The 21,899-nt window shown below is 38.7% G+C and overlaps 2 protein-coding genes across 9 annotated transcripts in view; both read left to right on the top strand.

The window, feature by feature from the left end:
- TMEM87A (transmembrane protein 87A) overlaps positions 1–16,101 on the top strand; it is a 40,368-nt gene extending 24,267 nt beyond the window's left edge. Inside the window, exons 12-20 of one of the 2 annotated variants that reach the window (XM_060419132.1) lie at positions 93–165; positions 1,913–2,017; positions 2,930–2,988; positions 3,714–3,817; positions 9,590–9,663; positions 10,089–10,150; positions 12,229–12,284; positions 12,783–12,813; positions 14,844–16,101. In XM_060419132.1, coding sequence (XP_060275115.1) covers positions 93–165; positions 1,913–2,017; positions 2,930–2,988; positions 3,714–3,817; positions 9,590–9,663; positions 10,089–10,150; positions 12,229–12,284; positions 12,783–12,813; positions 14,844–14,885 — 606 coding nt within the window. In that variant the 3' untranslated portion in view covers positions 14,886–16,101. The remainder of the gene's footprint in view (positions 1–92; positions 166–1,912; positions 2,018–2,929; positions 2,989–3,713; positions 3,818–9,589; positions 9,664–10,088; positions 10,151–12,228; positions 12,285–12,782; positions 12,814–14,843) is intronic. The other variant, XM_060419131.1, reaches the window with a different exon arrangement.
- A 1,699-nt stretch (positions 16,102–17,800) lies between these two features.
- The window catches only part of VPS39 (VPS39 subunit of HOPS complex), a 46,158-nt gene continuing 42,059 nt past the window's right edge, over positions 17,801–21,899 (top strand). For all 7 annotated transcript variants that reach the window (XM_060419118.1, XM_060419117.1, XM_060419116.1 and 4 more), the window contains exon 1: positions 17,801–18,021. In XM_060419118.1, the coding sequence (XP_060275101.1) occupies positions 17,949–18,021 (73 nt within the window). In that variant the 5' untranslated portion in view covers positions 17,801–17,948. The remainder of the gene's footprint in view (positions 18,022–21,899) is intronic.

Below are 21,899 nucleotides of genomic sequence, written 5' to 3'. Positions count from 1 at the left end.
CTGATTATATAAATGCAGAATCACATGCTGATTTCTTCTCTATGCCTCTCTGGACATCTCTTTTTTCACCATCTCTTTTTCTTTGTCTGCAGGCCCAGACTGATCTTGCTTCCTTGGCCTTTATCCCCTTGGCTTTCCTAGACACTGCCCTTTGCTGGTGGATATCCTTCTCATTGGCTAGTTTGATGGCCATCCATTTTCTCCTTTTGGAGAAAATGATCTTTCTGTAAAGGATTTTTTTTTAAAAACCAGTTTTGTTGATTACTCCTTAGTCTGGGATTAGGGAATTTTCAGTCTAACAACCTGAGGCCTGAGGTAAGCAGTTTTCTTGTTTGTTTTTAATTTTTCAAATTGCATCAGAAATTAGTGACTGTGTCTGAGCACAAAATACAAACTTCTGGCTTTCCTTTTATTTATTTACTTTTTACACCTACCTCTCCTCCTTTTTTAAAAAATGAACTTTGATTTTGGACTTATTTGTGCATCCCACTTAGTGTTAGAGTAACTGGCTGCTCTGCCATTTCTTTCAGCCTCTAGGAATTATTAAATGCTTTGAAAACTAAATTTTGTTTCTTAAAATATGGTTTTGAGACTCCATAAGGTTATTTGACTCTTAAAATTCTGTATGAGTGTAGCAGATTTAAGTCCTTAACAGGTCAAATGTTTTGAACCCCTGTTCAGAAGGTGACTTGGAATTGTCTGAAGGCTTTTACTCTTTGAAGTAAATATTGATTCATTTACAGGTGAAGTCAACCAGCACACAACAGACAAATTTCTTTTTCTCCTGCTTCTTAAAATCAAATACTATTTATTAGAGATTTGGCCTGTTGAATGAAGGATTTGAGTTTTGGGATTTCTGTCCTTTTTATTTTTTCGGTTTTTATGTATATGCTTCTAGGTATAATTGTGCAATATTATTGTCTTGATAAACTAATGGTATAAAAGGCTGAATGTAAACAAAATAATAAGTTTATGAATTTGAGTAGATTGTCATTTATCAAAGATCTTTGAAATTAAAATGTTTTTGGTTCAAATGATTAAGCTTTCCTACATCAGTATCTTTCAAGTGTGCTTTGTGAACCTCTATAAATATTGGGAGGAATGAAGAGGACAGTGGGACAAGACCAAACAGTGAGATAGTGCAGTGTTTAGGTTCCAGCTAGATATTTGTCAAAGCACAAACCAAGCTCCAGCTCACTCATTTTTGTGTCTGCTCATTCTGAAAGTTGGGCGTGAGGGCAGCTATCCTCTTTAGTAGTCATCAGTTCCCCTTCTGTCTTCTGTGGCAACTTCTCCTTGGGGATAATGTTCTAAAAATGGAGAGTCATTACTTTCAGAGGCTAACTGCCTGGAATACTCAGCCAATTGTAATTGTACCATCCTTTTAATTCAGGATCAATCTAGCAGCGGATGGTAGTTTTCTTATTATTACACAAGGGATCTAAGTGTAGAACTGTAGAAGGTTGTAGGCATAAGTATTTATGACCCTAGGCTGGATTAGCTGGGACAGTGAGAACAGAGATACTTAACCTTAGAGGAAGAGAGAAAATAATGGTGACTCCTATTCCCTTGCCTGTTACTCATTTTCATTTTCTTCCATTTGTCTTCATTTTCTTTTTCATTTTTGTTTCTCTAGAAAGCTGCTTCCTGTCTTAATTTCTCAATTTTTAATAATTTTTCTCTTCTTTCCATTCTCATTTTATCCTGGTTCTATCTTCTCTTCAGTATCTCATTGAAAATGAAGACTTTCTTATTAATCATGGTGAGGCCTGGGAGTGTTTGTGAGATTGAGAATAAGCAAGCTGTAAGGCCTCTTATCATTAAGATAAGATCCTCAGAGAAACTTAAGAATTAATTTACTAGCTTATTGTTTTTTTCTGAATGTTGATTTCCTTGACCTTCAAACACATATTTATTAGCCTGACTCAAACAATGAAGCTACTAAAACTTAGGAGGAACATCGTAAAACTCTCTTTGTATCGACATTTCACCAACACACTTATCTTGGCAGTGGCAGGTAAGTCGTCCTGATGTTTAAATGGGATCCTTTTAGAGTAGAGATTCTTAACCCTAGAGGTCATAGGTGGGCTCTTTAAAATTACATAGAAAAGTTTTGTGCATTTTACTTGGGAAAGGGGTCTTTAGCTTTTGTTATTCTCCAAGGGGTCTGTGGTTCAGAAGAGACTGAGAATCACTTAGTTTAAGCATAATAGATGAAGAATAATTGCATTTACTTTCTTATATAGTTCTGTATATCTCTATCCTGTGTTCATTCTTTTTTCTTGAGGCAAGTTAGTTTCAGTGCCATATAGCATTCATATTTATTTTAGAAGACATTAATTAATACTTCCTTGTATAGAATTTTAGGCCAGGATATGTTGCCTTTATATTCTTTCCACGTCTGTTGCTAAGCATGCGTAGAATATAGGCATTATTAGATAGACCATAGCCAAAGTAGGCTTATTTTTTGCCTTTTGGCTCTTGTAACCAGTATAGTGAGGTCTGGCCTATGACTGGAACCAACAGTTGTGTTTGTTTTACAGTCATTTTATCAACCCTTTCCCTCCATTTGACTGGCTAACAAAAAAATTAACATTTACAATATGAAGGGAAAAAAATTATTGATGCTGGGAAAAGCCATATTTTCAATACTGTCTTTTCCAGTTCTCAGGGTTACTGAAGTAGTCAGATACTAAACAAAACTACTCTTTTAAGTACAGAAATTTTTGACAAGAGTACGTATCATGGGCCTTATATCAAGTAGTTAAGTAGTTTTGTATTGAATAAGTATGTTAAAATAACAAAGTGTGGTGATCATGTTTGGGGGTTAGGGATGTGTGAGATTCCACTTCACCAGAATTGAAGGTTGTAATGGGGATGTAAACCAGCATTCACATTGACCAGGTTTGTTTTTTCTATTTCCTTTTAGCATCTATTGTGTTTATCATCTGGACAACCATGAAGTTCAGGATAGTAACTTGTCAGTCGGTGAGTTAACAAACAACATACGTTTAGATATAGTGTACCGTTTGTTGTACACAGACAATTATGTTGATGACAGTGGTAAGGTTTGCATTTAAAAAAAAATTAGGGTTAGGTCTTCATTCTGGGAGTTAGAATGCTTCTCTCCTCCTGAGTATTTTATATATACCATATATGATATATACCAGTAGTTCAAGAGAATTTTATAAATGATAACCAAAGACTGTCATAACCCACTCTTGACTTAAGATTCTCAGACAAGTAATCCAGAGTCTTAAACATTAAGTTTGTGTGAATAATGCTGATCTGAGTAAAAACCATATCCTTAAGATCTGAGCACAAAGAATATGGCCAGTAACATTTCTTTCTTCTCTATTTACAAAAATTAAATAAATCGAAATAAAAATTATTAAAAAATAACAACCTGATATTATTTTCTCTGACCTTATATTAAAACCCTTCCCTAAAGATTCTCAGCTATAATGAAGCATTGACAGGTAGGTACTCTGTCTGCTTAGTGCCTTTTCTTTAGTAAACACTTCAAGGAAAGAAATTAGGTTCATTTACTTTGTATCCTAAGCACATAGCACAATGCTTATTAGCACATAACCGGCCCTTAGTAAATATAAGTTGAATGAATAAATCAATGGTTCTTGTTCTATGCAAAGGGTTTGCAAACAGCTGGTTAAGATGATGTATTAATATATAAATTTTTTCTCCCCTTTTGGTAGGATTGGCGGGAGCTGTGGGTGGATGATGCCATCTGGCGGTTGTTATTCTCCATGATCCTCTTTGTCATCATGGTTCTCTGGCGACCATCCGCGAATAACCAAAGGTTTGGGGACACTTCTTATTCAAGCTGATAACCACTAGATGGATGTGTTGTCAATTAGGCGTAGTTCAGTGAGTGACACTGTTAGGGCTGTGTCATATAATGGGAATGATACTTTGTGGGTCCATATTTAGGAAATTAGGCTCATGTCTTAGCTCTCCTATTAGTTTGAGTTGTGATTTTCGACATGCTGCCTCTTTTCATCTCTCTGAGCCTTTAGTTTCCTCTTCGTATAATGAGGGAAGAAATTGATACCTATTGATATGGTCCTTGTCAGTTCTGACATCTTCTGTTAATATTTGTACAGGTAAATAAAAGGAAAATAGATTGTGGCAATTTTAATGGGAGTATCACCTATCTACTTTCCAGGAGAAAAGAACAATTTCTATAGTTGTTAGCTCAGCTTACTGTAACAACAGAAAGGATAAAATGAGAACTTAAGTGACTGTGGAATAAAAATTGATATGTGAATTTGCTTTATTTAACTGTAGGCAAATCTCAATTATTTAGGAGTTAGCTGTCTTTATTTTGTTATTAGCCATATCTTTGTTTTCCTTGTTTTTCTCTTCTCTTGTGCTTTAGACAGTTATGAGTTTATATTATACAACTGTACCACCAAAGAGGGAAAAGTTGAGATGGTATAACCAAGGGTCTCGTGACCCTGCTTTACATTAATTTTTTTTTAATAGCTAGACGTCTCATAGATTTATTTCTGTGTCATGCTATATATTGATATATGTATATATACTCTTTTTATTGTCAACATAGCAATTTATTTGAATTCAGAATAACGTGGTTATATTTGGATAATGAGGTCCTGGTGCCTGGATATCAGCCTTCAGCCTCTGGTTGTGCTGGAAGGCGAAGCGTGTCTGCAAACAGGGCCTTCCAGATGCCACATGTTCTGCAGGATGCAGGCTGCCACAGTATTGCATATAGGATATACTTGCCTTTGGCAGCCAGGCTGATGATTGATAGGTGTCAAAACTTATCCTTCTGAGCCTCAGTGAGTAGGGGAAGATTCTGAGCTTCAGCTCAGTGGTCAGCATATGTCCTGCAAGGAAACGCCATCAGCAGCTGCAGTGTGGAAGCAAAGTTCCCCTTAACCAGCTCTCTAATGTTAGGCATCCCCAGCAATTCCCCAAATATGTAGACATCAGCACCTGGTGGATCAGTGTGGCCAGTGCTGCCCTCTTGACTGACTTGGCCAGGAGCAGAAATTGCTTTTCGTCCTCCCTTGGCACGTTTATCTTAGCATTCGTGGCTGCACTGAGCTAAAGGGACCTGTGCTCAGGAAGTGTTAAGCTTCCATGTGGCTCTGCCTCCTTTCCTAATGAGGCTGCCCAGAGACCAGGGCCTCCTGCCGACTGCCTCCTCGTACTCTGGGTCAGACTCTGCAGGCCACTACCTTGGAAGCTTTGTCTTCCAGTGCACTGCGCAGGGCCACTGCTCTATCATTTCTGGCAGCTTCTCAGCTTTTGCTGCCACCTCCCTCTACAAATTGATCTATTGATCTTCTGCTCATTTGCTGGCTATATCCATACACAAGAATTTTCCCTTTCTTCAGTCTTTTAAAAAAAATGTTTGCTTTACCTCTTTTCCTTTCTCCTTTTTTAAAAGTATATTGTGCACACTCCCTGTAATTGCCGTGTTAATGTGATGTAGTCTTCCAGATTATATTCCTTGTTCACATGTGGAATCTTGTTTTACTCACTCAGCAGTGCACTGTGGAGTACACAAGACAACTGGTTTAAATTAAACCATCTATTTTCATGGATGGCATTATATATATTACATGGTACAGATGTGCTACGATTAATTAACTTGTTTCATGTTGATAGGCATTTGGACTATTTCCACTTTGGGTGTTTCAGGGTTCCCAAGGCCACATATGTTTAAAAGGACTCATGAGACTCAGTGTACAGTTGTACTTTTTTTAAAAAAATTGATTAATTATTCTTTATTTTTGGCTGCACTGGGTCTTCACTGCTGCACAAGGACTTTCTCTAGTTGTGGTGCATGGACTTCTCATTGCGGTGGCTTCTTTTGTTGAAGAGCACAGGTTCTAGAGTGTGCAGGCTCAGTAGTTGCATCTCGTGGGCTCTAGTGAGTTCAGTAGTTGTGGAGCACAGGCTTAGTTGCCTTGCAGCTTGTGGAATCCTCCCAGAACAGTGTTTGGAACCCATGTTCCCTGCATTTGCAGGGGTATTCTTAACAGCTGGACCACTAGGGAAGTCCCAGAGCAGAGTTTATTACAGCAAAATGGTGAGATCAGCAAGAGAAAAAGACAGGTAGAGTATAGAAAAATCCTTGTTTGCTGATGTTCTTCTCCTCCTCTAAGGAAGTATTTATACATTGTGCATGCTTCTTTTCCCAACACAAAAAATACAGTAATGTTTCTGCCCATGGAATACCATTAGAGACTCAGCACTCAGGTTATTATCGGGGCCTGGCCACATAAGCACCTTGTACCTTCCTGCCTGCCAAGTTTCTTCAGTCATATCCAACTCTGTGCAACCCTATGGACTGTAGCCTGTCAGGCTCCTCTGTCCATAAGATTCTCCAGGCAAGAATACTGGAGTGGGTTGTTATGCTCTCCTCCAGGAGATCTTTCCAACCCATGAGTCGAACCTGTGTCTTTTATGTCTCCTGCCTTGACAGGTGGTTTCTTTGCCACTAGTGCCACCTGGGAAGCCCCACTCTGTACCTAGTATGTACCAAAATTCTGAAAGCCCAGAAGCAAAGCAAATTTTATTATAGATTGCATTGTACAGACAGCCTAGGTACAATGGTCCACCCTTAACCAGCTAGGGAACAGTTTGAGTACCAAGTTACTGGACATCAGCCATGGAGCATCATTGTAAGTAGGTCCTTCTAAAGGCCTGCTGTGGATGCAAACTATTATAAAAAGAATGGATAAGCAAGGTCCTATTGTATAGCACAAGGTACTGTATTCTATATTCTGTAATAAACTATAATGGAAAAGGATATCAAAAAGAATGTATATGTATGTATAACTGTATCACTTTTCTTTACAGAAGAAATTAACACAACATTGTAATCTATTCTTGATAAAAGAAAAATAAAAATTACAGATACTTTTTAAAAAACCCAGCTTCAGTCTAAATAATGGCCTATAAATAGTAAATATTACTGTATTACTGTAGTAGTAAATATTACTGTAAATAAATACCTTTTATGCACAGGAACATTAAATATAGGAATAAGCTATAAGAATGTTTTAAATACCCTTGTACATTTTACCAACCCAAACTTGGGCTTGCTTGCCTGTGCACAATAAGGCCCATCTGTTGACCCTGGGTTGTGGTGAAGCAAAGTACAGTGTTTATTGCAGAACACAAGCGAGTCCGGGCAGCCAGGCTTAAAAGACCCAAACTCCCCAGTGGTTTTTAGATAAAGGTTTTTTTTTTTTTTTTTAGCTCACCAGGCTCCTCTGTCTATGGGATTTTCTAGCTAAGAATACTAGAATGGGTTGCCATTTCCTACTCCAGAGCAGAGAAAGGTTTTTAAAGATAGGGAGTATGGGTATGGCTGCATGATCAGCACATGAACATTCTTCTGATTGGTTAGAGGTGAGGTAATGAGGAGTTGGTACCCATCAACCTTCTGGTTCCAACCAGTCTGGGATCTATTGACTTTCGGCAGCACATAGTTCCACCTGGTGGGGGTTTCAGTATCTGAAAAACAGCTCAAAGGATATGGCTTAGACCCCATAAGGAGGAAGTTAAGTGTCTTTGACTTTGTTAAATGGCTAAAATATTATTGTTTTGTCTTGCTTGACTGTTTTCCTTTGCTTCTGCATTTTCTCATTTCACTGATTGAATTTTTTCTTTGGAACTCGGGGAAGGCCAAGGAAGCTAAAGTTTTTCTACAAACAAAAGGCCAGCAGAGGGTTTGGAGCTAGGGAGGAGGGGGCAGTGGGGGGAGGAATTATCCCAGGAAGATCGTAGAGGGTCCTGCTCAGTTACGTACATTTATTTTTATATCCTTCAATACCCCTCTGCCCCATTTTTTCTTTCAGTGCACTTATTATCTTCTAAAATGTATATACTTTATTTATTGTGAACTATCTACCTTCTCTTTCCATCCCCCCACCCCTCAAACCAGAAGTACATTCCACAAAGACCAAGAAATGTTCCTGGCTACATGGAGTTAGCCAAGCTACAAAATCTGAGGGAATGGTCCCTATAAGACTGTCTTCACTTTTGACAAAAGTTGCAAGTTCAAGGGTTTGCAGAACCAGTTCAGATTTGATAATTCACTAAAAGGACTCAGAACTCACTGAAAGCGTTGCATTCATGGCTATAGTTTATTACAGCAAAGCGTAAACAGCTTGGAGGAGAGACTTACAATACAGAGTCCAGGAGGGGTCCAAATGCATCTCTCCCAATTGTCTGCTCCCCATGGAGTCACAGACGGTGTTCCTTCCTCCTGGTTGCATATGACAGTGACGGTACATACTGAGTATTGCCAGCTGAGGGAAACTCACCCGAGCCTGTGGGCCACTATTGGAGTTTGATTACCTGCTGCCTGTATGGGTAACCTTCAGTCTCCAAGGAGGGCCTGGAGGTCAGGCTTGTAATCTTTAGTTGCTAGTTCCTCTGGAGACTGGAAGTGATATTGTGTGCCCAGAGTATGTGCTGTGTTTAGTCGCTCAGTTGTGTCCGCCTCTTTGCAACCCCATGGACTATAGCCCACCAGGCTCCTCTGTTTGTGGGGATTCTCCAGACAAGAATACTGGAGTGGGTTGCCATGCCCTTCTCTAGGGTATCTTCCCAACCCAGGGATCGAACCCAGGTCTCCTGCATTGCAGGTGGATTCTTGACCATCAGAGAGCTTAACACAAATCACATTATTAGACTTTCCTGTGGCCAGAGCCAGAGTGGGTAACCAGTGACACTCGTATCAGGCAGGACATGCCAGGGACATAAAGATCACCTCCCATCAGTCGGGGCAAAGACTAGATCTCTCTGTGGGTACAAGGTGAACTTTTAAGAACACACTGACACACAGCATATACTCAGTACTAGTGAGTGCCTTGGGGTTGCTGGGATTGTGAATTTATGTTAGTTACCCTTGAACACCTATACTATTCCTAGCTTATAGGAATGTAAGGGAGACTTTAAAACAAGAAAATAAAAATAATAAGCAACAGTAAAATGAAATGTGCAGAATGAGTTCACAGCTCAGCATTCTGAGAATTACCTATCCAGTAGCAGCTTTGCTGAACCTCTTGCAAGTTGCAAAGGAGAGATAAATTACTTGGAACACAACACGATCAGACTTTGCAAATCATAACTACCAATTTGAAGGCTGAAATTTTGAATTACATGCTTACCCTTGTGTGGTACATATGCTTATAAATGAACATTTAATTGAGTGCTTACTGTGAAGTATTATTCTAAGCCCTTTATTTGAAATAACTTCCCTGCTTTATTACAGTAATGTTCTATTATTATCCCCATCTACAGATGAGGAACCTGGGGCACAGAGAAGAATAGGGAACTTGTCTAAGGTCACAAGTAGTCTGTGGCTGAGCCTGCACTCATGAATATGATACCATCCTGCTTCTCTCTTGTTCAGAGCAGCAGTTGAGAGCTTTCTGAAGGGAAGGAACTGTTGTGTCATTCATGAAACTGACATTATGAATGACTGTAATTGAGATTTCCATAATTAGTCCTGTAAAATCCAGATAATGGAATAGTGTTTTTCCTTTTCTGATTTTTTCATTCTGTTCTACCTTTGTTCTGTCAGGTTTGCCTTTTCACCGTTGTCTGAGGAAGAGGAAGAGGATGAACAAAAGGAACCTATGCTGAAAGAAAGCTTTGGTAGTGATAAAATTCACCTTTTATTTGTGCTTGATTCTTTTCTGGTTTTTAGAAATAGAGTAAATGAAGTGTAACATTGTGAGTATCAAAATCAAGAGACTTTGATATAAGTACATTTATTCTTTTACAGCATGCTGTTCTTCAGTTGGGTATGTGGTAAAATCAGAGGAAAGCAAAAGTAAGGGTATCAGTCTTAAGATGAAACCATGTTCAGTGAATAATGGCACATTAAATGTGCAGTTTACTTGCTATCGATGAGCTGAAAATTTTACTTTGAACTTTCCAGCACAAATGTAAAGTTGAAGAAACTTACCTGTAGTATAATTTAGTGTCAGTAAGCTTAAAATGAAGGTCTTGATCTATTTTTGCTGTCAGTGTGGTCATTGACATAGTTAACCGTATCTACTTTTTTTTTCCTTCTACAGAAGGAATGAAAATGAGAAGTACCAAACAAGAACCAAATGGAAATAGTAAAGTAAATAAAGCAGTAAGTATGATATCTTTTCTTTTTGCCCTGTCCTCTAGCTCTTGGTGGACCTCAGCAGTTATGTACCGGTCTCAGTGATTTTTCTTTTTAACCTATTGTATAATTAACATTTTTAAAAACAGAAAGCAAGGGATTCTGTCTGGGACCTAGTAATCTTTAACTAGATGGTTTGCTGCTATGTCCTAAAAAAGTTCCAGACCATACTGATGTTTCTGTGTAATGGTTTTTCATCAATGTAATCATAGCCTCATTAATAACCTAAGGTGGTCTTTTTTATAGTAAAGATGAAGATTTTTTCAGAACTACAATGAAATATTACCTCATACCTGTCAGAATGGCCATCATAAAAAAGTGTGCAAATAACAAATGCTGGAAAGGGTGTGGAGAAAAGTGACCCCTCCTACATTGTTGTTGAAAATGTAAATTGGTACAGCCACTATGGAGAATAGTATGGAGGCTCCTGAAAGAGTTGCCATATGATCCAGGGATCTTATCCTTGGGCATGTTTCCAGACAAAACATAATTCAAAAAGATAGAGGCACTCCCCGCCCCCTCACCCCCATGTCCATAGCAGCACTATTCACAATAGCCAAGACATAGAAACAACCTAAATACTCATCAACAGATGAATGACTAAAGATGGTGTGGTACATACACACAACTGAATACTACTCAGCCATAAAAAAGAATGAAATAATGGCGTTTGTAGCAACATGGATGAACAGATTACCATACTAAGTAAGTCAGAAAGGGAAGGACAAATAACATATTATGTCACTTAAATGTGGAATCTAAAATATGATACAAGTGAACCTATCTATGAAACAGAAAAAGACTCATAGAGAACAGACTTATGGTTGGAAGGGGGGAAGGGTGGGGAAGGGAAGGATTGGGAGTTTGGGATTAGCAAATGCAAGCTATTATATATAGGATGGATAAACAGCAAGGACCTACTGTACAGCACAGGGAACTCGACTTACTAGTCTTCAATGGCCTATAAGGGAAAAGAATCTAAAAGCAAGTGGATATATGTATCACTGATTCACTTTGCTGTACATCTGAAACTAACACAACATTGAAATTAAACTATACTCCAATATAACTTTTTTAAAAAATCCTCTGATAAACCATAATGGAGAGAATATGAAAAAGTATATATATATATATATTTATATAACTGAACACTTTGCCATATAGCAGAAATTAACATAGCATTGTAAATCAACTATACTTTGATTTTTTTTTTTCATAGAAAAACAGATCAAAATTTTTTCAGTCAGCTTTTTTTTCCTTCAGAACTGTGCGTTCACTCTACATTTAAAAGGGCTTTAGAATTTATTTTTAAGGCTCAAAGCTTACATGAAGTAAAAACTTCTACGTATTACACTATTGAAAGGATTTAGGGATATTAAAAAGAATACATTTGAATCAGTTCTAATGAGATGGATGAAACTGGAGCCGATTATACAGAGTGAAGTAAGCCAGAAAGAAAAACACCAATACAGTATACTAACACATATATATGGAATTTAGAAAGATGGCAATGACGACCCTGTATGCAAGACAGCAAAAGAGACACAGATGTGTAGAGTGGACTTTTGGACTCAGAGGGAGAGGGAGAGGGTGGGATGATTTGGGAGAATGGCATTGAAACATGTATACTATCATGTAAGAAACGAATCGCCAGTCTATGTCCGATGCAGGATACAGCATGCTTGGGGCTGGTGCACGGGGATGACCCAGAGAGATGTTATGGGGAGAGAGGTGGGAGGGGGGTTCATGTTTGGGAAGGCATGTACAGCCGTGGTGGATTCATGTCAATGTATGGCAAAACCAATACAGTACTGTAAAGTAAAATAAAGTGAAAATAAAAATTTAAAAAAAAAGATACTATTTTGTATTTCATATATATAGTTTACTTTTTCAAATTAAATTATTTGACTTCTATGTTTTCAGCCCTGTTATGTGAATATACTAATTTAGAGTGACAAAAGATTAAATTGAGACCTCTTTAGATCCTTACTTGAGATGTATATTTTGGTGCATTTTAGTAACATCTGGCATTTATGCGTTCTCAGCAGGAAGATGATTTAAAGTGGGTAGAAGAAAATGTTCCTTCTTCTGTGACAGACGTGTAAGTTTTTGAATCATTACCACAAGAATACTTTTTCAAAGTAGTATTTTATTATTTTAAATGAATTGAGCTGAAGAACATAGTAATGAGAATGCTTGTAGTTAACTCTGAAAGTAAAAGATTAAATTATTGGAAATAATTTAAAGTATTAAAAACATTAAAAGATGTTAGAAACTAAAAACTAGGAATGATGTATTAATACAAATGAAAGTAATCTAGATTATTCATTCAGATAACATTTCTGCTCAGAAAGATGTAGCTATAGGTCTTCCTAAAATCAGTGGGGTAATCCTTTTGGAATTTTTGAGTTCCTTTCGATGTCTATAATGTTAATTAAACATTGGTCCTATTAAAGTCCATACAATTTTAGTAATTGATTCTTGTGGGTTTTTTTGTCTTTTCCTGAAATGTCATTAAATTGTAGTCATTATTCCACTATCCTTTATGAACCATTTATGGCTTTATTTTACATTTATCAGTTTGTTTTTCTCTCTTTAGAGCACTTCCAGCCCTTCTGGATTCAGATGAGGTTAGTAATCAAATAATATACACATAAACTTTGTGTCTGGTGGCTTCATAGGCAGTCATCAGTCTTTTGTTCAAGAACACTGATTTATTTGACTCAGTAATGGCCTGATTTTTGTACCTACTATCAGTACTATCTGTGTCACTATCTTACGGATAATTAGTATACTTCTGATGTTTATGTTGTTGCAGTCCATGGGGTCACAAAGAGTTGGACACAACTCCAAGACTGAACAACACCAAAATGTTTATGTTGATTTTTATTCTTTTAATATGGTTCCATACACTTCACCTAGGTTTCTCATGAAGTCTTATATAAGACTTGCAGTCTGAGTTCATGGAAACCTCTTCTAGACATGTTCTGAATGTTTAGGTTATCTTGATTTCAGAAAGTCTTTTAAAAGCCTTTGCCCAGTTGTGACTTACTATATTGGATTGACTGTTAAAAAAATGGTTTCCTTACTTCCCACTCACTGGCTGTGTAGTACAGCACAGTGTCAGATTCCTTAGCTGTTCTATGCATTGAATTAACTGAGAACTCTACCAGACAAGCCTGCTTACAGAACACTTGGCTTTTTGTGCTGTTTTCTCAGTTCTTTCTCTTGGGCGCCACCTTCTGCTTATAATGTGTTGGCCTTCAGGATTTCCCTTTTGGCTTCCTCTTTCCAACACCCATGTTTCAACGAGAGAGGGCCGAGGATGTGAAACCCAGCTGTGCTGTTCTATATTTTCCTGTATGAAAAAATGGTTCAAGAGCTTAAATGAATTACAAGAGAAACAGATAAAGGACTAGAGTTGAAGAGTCTGACTCTTCAACAACATCAGACTCTTCAACAACAGTGGAAGCTAGAGGATAATAGAACAATGTATTTGAATTCTGAGAAAAATTATTTTCAAACTAGAATTCTATACTCAATTATCAACTGGGGGTAAAAAAAGATGTTTTCAGTCATGCAAAAAATAAAATAATTGACATCCTATGTGTGCTTTCTCAGGAAATATATTCTAAAATAAAATTAGAAAGTATTCTAAAGTAAAATTACTATGTAGATGTTTATTCATAAAATATATGAATATGAGGGAGCTATGAAGAGAAAGACTTTGGATCCAGGAAATCAAGGATCTGACACAGAGGCAGGGATAAATTCCTAGGATGATGATGTAAGAAATTCTCAGTGACAGCTGAGCAACAGGTTTGGAGAGCAGTTAGTCCAGAATGGAACAGGAGAACAGAAAGCTTCAGGGAGGGGTATTTCTAAGAAAAAAATGTGAAAAGGATAGATTTTCTGATGTAATTGATCATATTGCAAAGGGATTTACAGTTCTGTCAGAGTTTGGGGAAAAGGAAGAATATTCTAAAGTAAAATTCCTGTATAGTTACTGTGAAATTTAATAGTATTACATTAATTTTTTCAATTGAAACAGCATATTATAAATACTGTTTTATAATCAAATGTAATTCTTTACATGATTTAAAAAAATTATAATGGAAAACACATAAAATCTACCATTCTAACCTTTCTCAAGTGCAAAGTGTTAATTTATATGTGCATTGTTGTGCAACAGGTGTCTAGAACTTCTTCATCAAATGTAATTTTAATCAGGATATACCGTAGTTTGTCTATACAGTCTTATATTTTTGGACACAATTCTTTCTAGTATTGTTACAGTAGTAGAGATGGTAGAAGCTAAATCTTTGCCCATATCCTTGACTCTTTCATTAAGTTAAATTCCTGAATCACAGGAGGTACACATTTTTGTTAAAGCTTAAGTGACTCTAAAATACACAGTTCCTTTTGATTTATGGCTTGTTGATTTATGGTGTCCAGAACCCTAGAGATTTTGCTTCAGTTAATCTTTGGACCTGGACATCTGTATGTTTCAAAATCTTCATAGATGCTTAGGAAGCATTGCTGTAAATAACCAGTGAACATAAGCAAGTACTTAAGAAAACCTGTGATCATTTTTGTAAAAGATATTTGGAATGTAGACCATTTAAAATTAATATACCTAAAATAACTTTTTCCTCCCTAGGAACGAATGATCACGCACTTTGAAAGGTCCAAAATGGAGTAAAGAATGGGAAGATTTGCAACTGAGGATGGCTAGGACCTGGAAAGAGATCAGCTTCTATGTTAGTCACTGCACTGCTCCATGGGATTAAAGGAGGCAATGACATCTTGATCTGTTCCTTGATCTTTGTGCATTGGAGCTGGCGAGAGGTGTTGGAACAAGGAGAACATTCTCTGGAAAACAAGTTCATAGGATGAAAAGAATCTACAAGTTTTTTATTTGCAGCATTGGTGCCCCTTTCCCTCCCACACCCTGACATGGATGTTTATGCAACTTGTGTATGTTGTTCCTAAACCTTCTATAATGTTTAAATTGTTTAATCTGTCAAACTAAAAAATTTAACATCCTCTGAAGAACTGTGACATCACGCCATAATATGTAATATCCAGGAGCAACTGCCTGTAATTTTTATTTATTTAGGGAATTACATAGGTGATGGGTGAAATTGTTAATTATCGTTGCATTTCCTGGGAAGACAAGGTTAAATCTTGCAGAGGTAGTTTAGAGGAAAAAAAAAAAAAGTCCTGCATTAAGGAGCCACAGTTCTATCAGTGATTAAAAGAGCAACAACAAACAACAGAGGGAGAGAGAGACTGTTACAGTGTGATTTTAGATCATTTGAAGAAGCAAAATCAAGTGCAATTTTGTTTACAAATGGTGTATATTAAAGATTTTTCTATTTCAGATGTACTTTAGAGAGAAATATTAGCCTAACTCTTTTGACATCTGCTATGGTGACACATCCCATTGCTGGCAATGTGGTGCACACTCCAGAACTTTTAACTACTGTTTTGTAAGCCTTCAAGGGCAGCAGTGTGGAGTCCTGGGCAGTGCTTTGTTTGCCTCCATGCCTTTCACTGGGTGTTGCATAGATACAGAAAGGCACTCCATCATAAGTGCATGTGAGTGAGCACCCTGCTAAAGGGATTATAATGCTTCAGAAGCAGGAGCTAATATAAAGGAAACAGGTCCTTCTTTGGTAAACAGTTTTTTCTGCATGAAATAATGTGGAGGCCCTGGACTGCTGCTCATTTTTTAGGATTGTACTTGTATCTGGTGTTGGCTTAGGGATGGTTTATAAGAAACATCACAAGGTGATGGGATTCATTTGAAGCACTATTATTTGTTCGAATGAGTTTGTCCAATTTTGCCTTCCCAAGATTTTTGTTCTACATAGAAAGTTCATGCCACTTTTTAATATTAAAAAGTTTTAACAAAATTCATGTTTTTGTCACTTTTTTTCCAAGACTTTCTCTGAAGACCCTTTCTCCACACTCTCATTGACTTTTCCTTCCATGGATTTTATTCTGTATTGTCTTATTTTCTGTTAAAATCAGTGACCACATGACTACAGTCTTCACTAAAGTATTTATATAACATTTCTCTAGCTGTTTGGTATGGTGATTAACAACGACAACAACAAAAATCACCTAGATAGTATTTCTTAAGAAACAATACGAACTGCCTATTCTCAGGTTAACCCATTTGCAAAGGGCTGGTGTTAACTTTGTGTGCTTCTGTTCTTCCACACCAAAACTCAGCAAGTGAATAGTGGTCATAATGCAGCAGGATAATTGGTCATGTTTTTGAGACTGGTTAGATATTAATTTGAAAGTAGGCAAAAACCCCTATTTTTTTTTTTGAAACACCACATGGTTTGCAGGACCTTAGTTCCCCCACCAACAGTGAAAGTGCCAAGTCCTAAGCACCAGACTGCCTGGAAATTACCAGAAACCTACTGTTACAAGCGGGGGTGTATAGCACAAATTCTATAGCCTGTTAATTCTGTTTTCTCAGGATGTGTTAGTGTGATTGGCTGTAATGTAGCAGTTCTTAGACTAGGTTCAGAAGGAATTTATATTATCACATTGACCTGTAACCAACTTAAGAGTCTACATTGTTTATTTTGGTCTTGAACTGGAACTACAAGGTAGCAGGCCTAGCAGAAGAGCTGGTAATTCTAAATTTTCAAGGTGTTCAGTTTCTATGGGGAAAATTAGCCCCAAGATTTCTTCAGCAATTTTTGTGTTTCTTACTACTTGAAAATACTTCATTTGATTATCAGAAACAGTATTTGATAAAGATGGGACAGCATTCCTCATTTACAGATGAAGAAACTAAAAGTGACCAGGGCTGTAGGTTTTTTGTTTTTGTTTTTTTAATATGGTTATATCACAGACTCGCTCCTTTTTTCTTTTACATTTTGCTTTAAACCAAATGCTTCACTTCATGGTATACTAGCTGTTTTCTTGGAGGTAAACTGCCAGATACAGATCATTCTTGCATTCGTTAAACTTTAAATAAAAGTTCATGGACTCACCTTGGGGGCTTAGTAAAACACAATTGGACCACCACCCACCCCTCCCCGCCTTCAGTGTTTGAATCAGTAGGGCTGGATGAAGTCTGGGACTGCCTTTCTAACAAGTTCCCAGGTGATGCTGACCTAGGGACGATACTTGGAGAAGCCCTGGCCTCGATAAGCCCCTAAAATAAAAGGGAAAGTTACTGCGAATTAGTTGGGTTTATAATGGTAATACTAAAACTACCACTGATTGAGTGCTTAGGATGTCAGCTGTTGCAAACAGCTCACAAGGTTAGGTACACAACACTACCATCACTTTGCAGATACAGAACTAAGGCTTCTAGAGATTGTTTCTTAAACGCCACAGCTCCTGAGCTCATTTCCTAAATGACAGGTCTCCATCCCAAGTCTAACGCCAAAGCCTGAATTCTTCATGCTCTGATGCCCAAAACAGTTCAAAGATTAAGATCCCTTTTCCACTTGTTAAACCCATGATCACTCGGGCTCCACGATGGTTCAGCGAAAAACGCGAACCCAGGTACCAGATCACCCCTGGAGATTGCGCTAGGAACCGGGGCGGAAGGGGCGGAACTTCAGCTGCGGAAGGGGCGGGCTTAACTCTGCAGGAAGTCCGGTGTTGTTGATGGCTCTATTGCCCAAGGGCCAGTAGCCGAGGTCCCCACTCTTCCCTGGTCCTGATTCCGGCCCCACACCCGACCCGGCACAATCCGGTTGAGGCTGTGGCGGCGACTGCGCCTGCCGTCATGCACGACGCCTTCGAGCCAGTGCCGATCCTAGAAAAGCTGCCTCTGCAGATCGACTGTCTGGCTGCCTGGGGTGAGACGAGGGGCCAGGTGGGGTCAGCGCGGGAGCGGCTGAGACCTTTCACGAGGCTAGGAAAGTGGCCGGCCTCTGGCTGTGTGGACTCTGGTCGGGCGTCCTCCAAGAGGGGCCTAGGATGAGGGGAGCCAGAGCTCTGTTGACAGCGAGGGCGGTGGAGCTGTTTGGGCGATTTCCGGGGATACAGGCATTTTAGGGATGTTCACCTGCCCTTGCTCTCGGTAGGGAGTTGGGGGTGGAACTTTCCTTATTAACTACTCTGTTTTGGCTCATTTCTGTTCCCAATAAGTCTTTAGTTTGGGTAACAAAGTTCCACAGAAGTTCTCAGACGGCTAGGGGCTTGAACATGTCCAGACTGTGTTGTTTTCCAGGTGAAAGACAACACTGTTTTGCTTTTTGTTTGCTTGTTATGCATTGAACAAGTTAGCAGCTATGTCTTTTCCCCCTTAATCGTCACTCATCACTTACTTCTAATTACTGTAGCTAACTTGTTACTCTCCACTTTTAATCTAGCCAAGTGGTTGATTGTCTCATAGTCAAAATGCCCAAGTTACCTAACTCCTATAAGTAGAAGAGGGTCATTTCAGGCTTTCAGGAAACCTAACCCATAAAACATTGCATGATCCACTTGGGATTGTCCAGTACAGAAAGCAAGATCAGGTGTCTCTGTTCTAGAATACAAATGATTTCTGAAATAAACCTTGACTCCTGTGAACATTATGCTCCTATCCACGAGTGTTTGTGTGTCTGATAACCAAAGACCAAACAGAAGTACTTTCAGTCTTTCCTGTTAATGTCCAGGTCGTAGAAATCAAGGTGGCTCAGAACCTTAATCAGATCTTATACTGAGCTGAGTATCATGATGGGCCTGGTGGAGTCTTGGTGGTGGCTGGCATTCTGTTCATTGTCGTGGACAGTGCCACTCAGTCAGAGTTCTTCACATCCTTTTCAGTAAGGTGCCTTCACTACATATCTCTCTAATGTGTGCACCCCCCACCCTCCCCCAGCTGCCAAGGACCTCTTTTTTAAGTTTTATTTAGTTGAAATATGGTTGATTTACACTGTTATGTTAATTCCCGCTGTATAGCAAATGATTCAGTTTTACATATATTATACATTATTTTTCATCTTCTTTTCCATTGTAGTTGTCACAAGATACTGAATATAGGCCCCTGTGCTATAGAGTAACAGTGTGGTTGTTTAGCTCTGGGACTTTTTAAAGTCACACCTCCACAGCAGTCTGTCCTAGGGTTAAGGAGAGAATCCTACTTCCTCCAGGTATCTCAAGAAAACTCCCACTTTTCTGTCATTAAATGCTCTCAGTAAAAATTTAAAATAAATAGAGGAGAAAAAAAAAAAAAGAAATTGAAAAAATGAAAGACCTGACACTCAGCACAAAGGGGATCACTCCCCTGTTTCTTTGTCAAGTGTGTATTAAGTGGCTGCATGGGCCAGTCTCTGCTAGAAACAGGAACCCAAAGATGAGTAAGAAACAGTGCCTGTGCTCCTGGGACACACAGTGGCAGACAAAGAAATGTGAATAGATTACAATACAAGATAAATGATAACAGAGACTTATGCTGCCTGATATGTGATTATGGAGGGAAGGCTAATCCACTCAGCCTCGGACATATGTTTCTGAAAATGATGGATGCAGCCGCTTGCCACACCCCACTTAGCTTGTCAGAGTCCTTGACCCTGATACCCTGTGGGACTAGTAGTCCACATATTTTAGGTTCTTTCACCAACTGCAGTTTGTTACCATAAAGATTTTCTGTACCTGTGTTTTCCAGAAACAGCTTTTGAAATGGTAGGTAGCTTTTGGCCTGTCTAAACTCCAGCAAAACAGGAGTAACACCTGTTGCCTACGAGATTGCTGTGCTAGGTATTGGGCTATGAGAGGCCATTTACTGCCTTGTGCCTCAAAACTACTTTATTTTCAGGCTTTAGCAGCAGTAAATATTGCTGTTTCTAGTTTTTACCCCTTCTGTCTACATTGTGACCTTAGTTCATCCAGGAACCTCCAGGCTTCTGGAGGGCCAGACAGTATCTGAGCTGGATAATGTCATAGAGCCACCATAATCCCATCTTCTGGGACATGGAAGTGAGGAAGATACTGATGGTGATGATGAGGAGGAGGACTTCTCCCCAAACTCCAGAGTTGTAGAATCCAGCTGCCTCTTCAGCATCTTCATTTGGATATCTGGTTGTATGGCCAAAAGAGTTCCTGATTTCAAGTGTGCCCATCCCCCTGTATCCCATTATCTCTGCAAACAGAAATGGCATTTCTGTTTACCCATTTGGCTAAACCCCAAAGCCTTGGAATTATCCTTGACATCTCTTATTCTCTTATACACCACATCCAATCCATCAGCAAATATCTGTTCCACCTCCTGAAAAATTCTACAACCCAGTCGCTTCCCTCCATCTCTGCTGTTCACTGCTGTTGATGAAGGCACCAGTCTCTGTCATCTGAATGACTATAATAGTCTTCTGACTCATCACCCTGGGTTTGCTATTATGCCATTTGCCATCTTTTATCCACATAGAGGTAGAGAGATCCTTTGAAAATGTCATCTATTTGCATCTCTCCTCTGCTCAAAACCCTCCATAGCTTCACATCACAACTGGAATAAGTTCCAAAGTCCTTAACATGACTGGCAACACCTGTCATGATCAGGCCTCTAGTTATGTTCCTTGTTTTTCCCTATGGTCTTAGCCCTTGCTCCTCTGCTGCTAGTTACATGGTCGTTCTTGTTCCATGAACACACAAAGCATGTAACTATCTCAGGGCCTTTGCACTTGCTGTTTCCTCTGCTTGACAGTCTCTTGTCCTAGATATACAGCTCATTCCTCATTTTGTTTGCTCAAATATCACATAAATCAGCAAGGCCTTTACTGAGCTATTGTGTATAGAAGAAAATGCCACATCCACCAATGTGCTACTCTTTTACTCAGCCTTATCTTCTTACCATAGAAGCCTCTTACTGCTATTTTATATGTTATTATTGTCTCTGTCATTCCATATTAGAGTATAGGTTCCTTCAGAGCAACAAGTTTGTTTTGTACATAGGTTTATTTACTGTGCCTAGAAGAGTTCCTGACTCATAATGGATACTTATTAAATATTTGTTTAATTGACTAATAGTAAGGGCTTTCATTGTTGAGTACTTAGATGTAGTAAGCATTTATGCAATAATAACAACTCCCTTTTCCAGAGGAAGAACCTGAAAATTTAAGTAGTTTTTTCAAGGTAAATCCAGTAAATCATATCTGATTCTAGAGCTTGGTTCTCAAACTTTAATGTATATTCAGAGCCTATAGAAAAATGTAGGGGTGTGTGTGTGTGTCTGTATGTGTGTATACCGAATCATTTTTATTTGTTTTCCAAAGAAACAGTGGAAAAATAAGAATGATTAAAATGGTTACTTACAGCAGAAGGAAGAGAACAAGGTGAAGTGGACAGGATGGACTGACTTCTCATAGTTTTAGCTTTGGAATTAGGTAAATTTCTCATATAATGAAAAAAAATTTTAATGCAAATTTCAGGGCACCTCTGCAGAATCACTGCATCAGAATCTCTGGGAGCTGGGCTCAGGACTGGGCATTTTTAATAAGTCCAAGTGATTCTGACGCAGCGAATCAGGGGCTGCTGCTTTGAGAAACACTGTTCTTTGCCCTGTGACTCAAAGAAGGGAAGTGAGCACTACCCTGTTCATCTCTGTACTCCCTGCCATGTTCAGCAGTGAGGGTTTATCACATGCATTTGGACTGAGCTGCACTGTTGGATGGAGCTTCACTAGGGTAACTGTGAGCTAGAGGGCTCCGCCTTCCTTCCCAGGAGGAATCGTGTCTGTGATCCTGTGGCTCAGGAT

The sequence above is a fragment of the Ovis aries genome, chromosome 7 (genome assembly GCF_016772045.2).
Source record: "Ovis aries strain OAR_USU_Benz2616 breed Rambouillet chromosome 7, ARS-UI_Ramb_v3.0, whole genome shotgun sequence".
Taxonomy (NCBI): domain Eukaryota; kingdom Metazoa; phylum Chordata; class Mammalia; order Artiodactyla; family Bovidae; genus Ovis; species Ovis aries.
This window is presented reverse-complemented; position numbering and strand designations above follow the sequence as displayed.